The 3732-nt window shown below is 33.0% G+C and overlaps 1 protein-coding gene across 1 annotated transcript; it reads right to left on the reverse strand.

Moving 5' to 3' along the window:
* Positions 1-211: 211 nt before the first annotated feature.
* LOC121806278 (sm-like protein LSM3A) lies at positions 212-1941 on the reverse strand. Its single transcript, XM_042206267.1, has 3 exons — positions 1745-1941; positions 955-1050; positions 212-468 (listed from the first exon to the last, which is right to left on the reverse strand). Exons 1-3 carry the CDS (start codon positions 1859-1861, stop codon positions 388-390), a joined length of 294 nt encoding a protein of 97 aa, XP_042062201.1. The 5' UTR covers positions 1862-1941; the 3' UTR covers positions 212-387.
* Between the last annotated feature and the right edge of the window lie 1791 nt (positions 1942-3732).

A 3732-nucleotide genomic window follows, 5' to 3' on the forward strand; every position in this document is an offset into this window, starting at 1 on the left:
TTCAATTTCAAATCCAATTTTAAATAATTGATTTAGGTATAGAATCTAGAAAGAGTTTCATTGATGCTACTATTCAATTTCAAAATTTAATTCAAAATTGAAGGTTCAATTTCTAATCCAAGCTCTGTGAATCTGTGATGCATATTTGAATAAAGGTTATATTTAAAGCGAAGGATATTACCAATGATATCAGAAAGGCATTGAAAGCAAATGATCTCAGAAACGAACAATGCGTTTTCAACATTAGACATGAATAAACGTTGAAACAATCATTCATAGCAGTAAAAATACACAAATCAAGAATTTCTACCCAATTTCCAGAAATGCAAAGGATTACATATAAAAACCCTTTGTTTTCGGCCTTCGAAGTCTCTTAAATCTTCCATATCAGGCTGTTCTAAGTGGAGGTGACACCAAAATGACACCATCCCCTCTGACAAATAGGAATGGCACCGTGCGTCTCGTGGTCTGTAAACGCGAGACAAATCATATCAGATGTTAATACCATTACAAACTATCAAGCAACGACTCTTTAAAAGTAATTAAACCCGAACTGAAGGATCGCTTAGCCCTATAAAATTATCAAGTTTATGTGTTGTAACACCGTCCTCTGAATCTACTGTCAACAATACTTCGAGGTAAAAAATAGTTCTAATGTATTTCGCAATATATGAGCAAAGGGTGAGACGAATTTTGATCAACCCACTCTCAGCCTGAACATAAACTACGTAAACAAGTCCAAGTTGGTAGAAGTAAACCAATGTTTTTTTCGTAACTGAGTAAAAAATTTTTCGCATATATGGAAAACATGTTAATCAGCACAGAACTGGCATAGAATAACTAGAAAATCGTATTTCTGGTTGTTGGACAGAAAAATTTCATGTGGGATAACATATACAGATAATGTGCAACAGAATGTTTAACGATAGTGTATGCAATAATGTATCAACATACCCTGACAATTTCCTCATACGTTTCATCATCTATCTCTACTGTTGTAACAATCTCTTCAACATCACCCAAAATCATGTTCAAATGCTGATCATAAGCCTGCAAAATTAACTTAACAACAAATTAGAGGAAGCAAAAACCTCAAGAATAGCATAACTCGTAAAGCTCACTTTGTCGCATCTAATCTACGACAATGATAAACGAGTTCACAGCAATACTGGTAATTCGTAAATCGTAACCTAAATGAAGCTGGGATGCCTCAGTAACAGTGCAACTGTGCGACTACCCTTGAAGAGGCACCGTGAGAGCAATGATTGGGCCTTTTGTTTCTAGAAGTCTTATCAAAGTCGCTATCATATGTCTGTGCCCGCACACACCTCGGTGAAACATGTTCACAGTAAAATCTAACAATTCAAGTAGATCCAAAACTAGTTTCCACAAATTCTCAGCTCAACTGAAATCCCTAAAACTACACAGTCTAAATCAATTTTACCAATCAAAGAGGCTAATAGATCAGAAAGAAGTGAAATGTGATCTAATCAACAAAAAAGTAAACAATTCAAAGATAATAGTTGGAAATGTAAACAATTCAAAACTTTCCAAAACCCCTCCACCAACCGCAGACATAATTTCACTCAAATTCCAATTGCTCCTCAAACATAACACTACCAAAGCTACTCAATTATCGAATAATATCATCATGTACGAGTGAAATCGAGCAGCACATGACAAAAATAAAGATCAGCACACACATAATAACAATAATCATAGAAAAACTGAGAGAGAGAGAGACATGGAGCCTTCCACGGAGCTCGCGGTCGTGGCGGAGCTTGACGTAGATGCGCTCGTCGAGGCTGAGACGAATGAGATCCAATGGCTCTTTGACGGCGTTCTCCTCTTCGCTTCCCATCTTTCTTCTTTTTTCTTCTCTCTCTCAACTTTTTCTCAAAATTTCTGTACCTTTGTTCTTTCGCGGTTGCCGTTTGCAGTTACAACGCTTTTTTCACTTAAAACGCGATTTTTATGTACTAAATTGCCTTCTTTTAAAAATAAAACATGAGTCTTTTTTAAAAAATATTAGGAAAAATTAGTCTTTCATTTTGGCCATGTAATGTGGTATAACTATTGGTTAAACATTTGAGGTCTACTTACGAAATTATATATTTTAGGACTAATTATTGAAAAAAATAAATTTAGTCATATTCCAATCTATTTCGGTACTTCGGATAGGATCACTTGGTAAATTTTAATTATGATAATTATTGCTTATATTATTATGATTTTTATTGTATAAAAAATGCAAATTTAAGATAATTAGTTTATCTATGATTCAAAAGTTTGAAACACATAATCATATTCATCTCATGAAGCGTATATTCCATCTGTCAGGACATTATGTAGTTGGAAGTTCGCATTGGTTAAATTTCAGAGGGCTCGTCGTATACTCATTTTGAACTTCGGTGCGATGGATAACGGCCACACAAGCTTGCTCCAAATTTCAATTTTCACCGATCAAATATTAATTTTATTAGATTTTAAATTTATGTGTCATGAAGTTTGGGAATTTATAAAAGTTCATGTCAATTTAATGTATTCTGTAAAATGCACGCCCCGATTCAAATATGTATTCATATGGATTGGCAAGAAATCCGTTGATAAGTTCATTTTCGATACAGATGACACACCTATACAGATTCAAACTGTGGACCGTCAATCCTCCTTATATCAAACATCAACCTACATTTACTTCAAATTATCCTATAAATTATAATGATAACAACAACTATTAGAATACACTTTCTTCCTCAAACATCAACCTACATTTACTTGCAATTTCTAAATCATAAAATATGCACCAAATTTCAGCATCATCCTGAACCATCACGCAACAGGCCTCTACCCCAAACATCAAAGGTGACATAAATTGTGCCAACAAAATATTGTGCCATGTTTTTGTTGTAAACTTTTAGGTCGTCGCCATTATTACTAGAGTGAAAAAAAGATTATGCAATTAGTTTCAAATCACTTTTTCGAACTCAACCATTCACAATAGAACATGGGTTTCCAAAAAAAAGTTTACTCCACACATTTGCAACTATTGTTATTCGTTATTTAAAATTATAGAGAAAATGAACTAATAGACTTTTGACTGTTATGTTGATGTCAATAATAATTTATGAGTTATTAAAATCAAAATAAATAGAGTTGTACAAAACAAATAAAGCTATAACACGACCCAAATGAGAGCGAGACTCGCAAATAGTACTTACATGGAGTATAAAATAGTAGTATTGGTTATGCTACAAATTATGTTTAAAAAGAAAATGTGAAAAATCTTGTATTTAAAGTATAACATGAAAGTCTGATTTGTTCATTCATTTATCTATTTCAAGTTATGAAGAAACGAACAAATCGGCTTTTTGATTGTCGTATACTTCGTAAATTACTTGTGCAAAATAACTTTTGAGGTATTAGAATAAAAATAAATGAAGATGTAGTGTAAAATAATAAAATAGTAGAATGCATGTAATTTCAGCCCACCCAACCAGCACACATTGGTGGGCTGAAAATTGGTTTAAGTTGGGTAATAAATATGGGCTTTTCAGTGGTAAATTTAGGTTAATGGGGCCTCAAAATAGTGTAAACTTTACAAAAAGCAACAATTTTCTTTTATCTTCACTTTTTTTTTTATTTCTTCTTTATCACATGGTGGGGGTTTTGGGTTTTGTGATTTCCCCTTTTCCTTCTCTTTTATCTTTGTCTTTTATTGCTTCAATTATT

The sequence above is a fragment of the Salvia splendens genome, chromosome 6 (assembly GCF_004379255.2).
Source record: "Salvia splendens isolate huo1 chromosome 6, SspV2, whole genome shotgun sequence".
NCBI classification, from domain to species: Eukaryota; Viridiplantae; Streptophyta; class Magnoliopsida; order Lamiales; family Lamiaceae; genus Salvia; species Salvia splendens.

Coding starts and splice junctions, on each gene's coding strand:
- LOC121806278 (XM_042206267.1), bottom strand. CDS start 1,861: ATGGGAAGCGAAGAGGAGAACGCCGTCAAAGAGCCATTGGATCTCATT. Junction 1,051..1,744: donor AGCTCCGTGGAAGGCTCCAT/GTCTCTCTCTCT, acceptor TTAATTTTGCAG/GCTTATGATCAGCATTTGAA. Junction 469..954: donor CGTATGAGGAAATTGTCAGG/GTATGTTGATAC, acceptor TCGCGTTTACAG/ACCACGAGACGCACGGTGCC.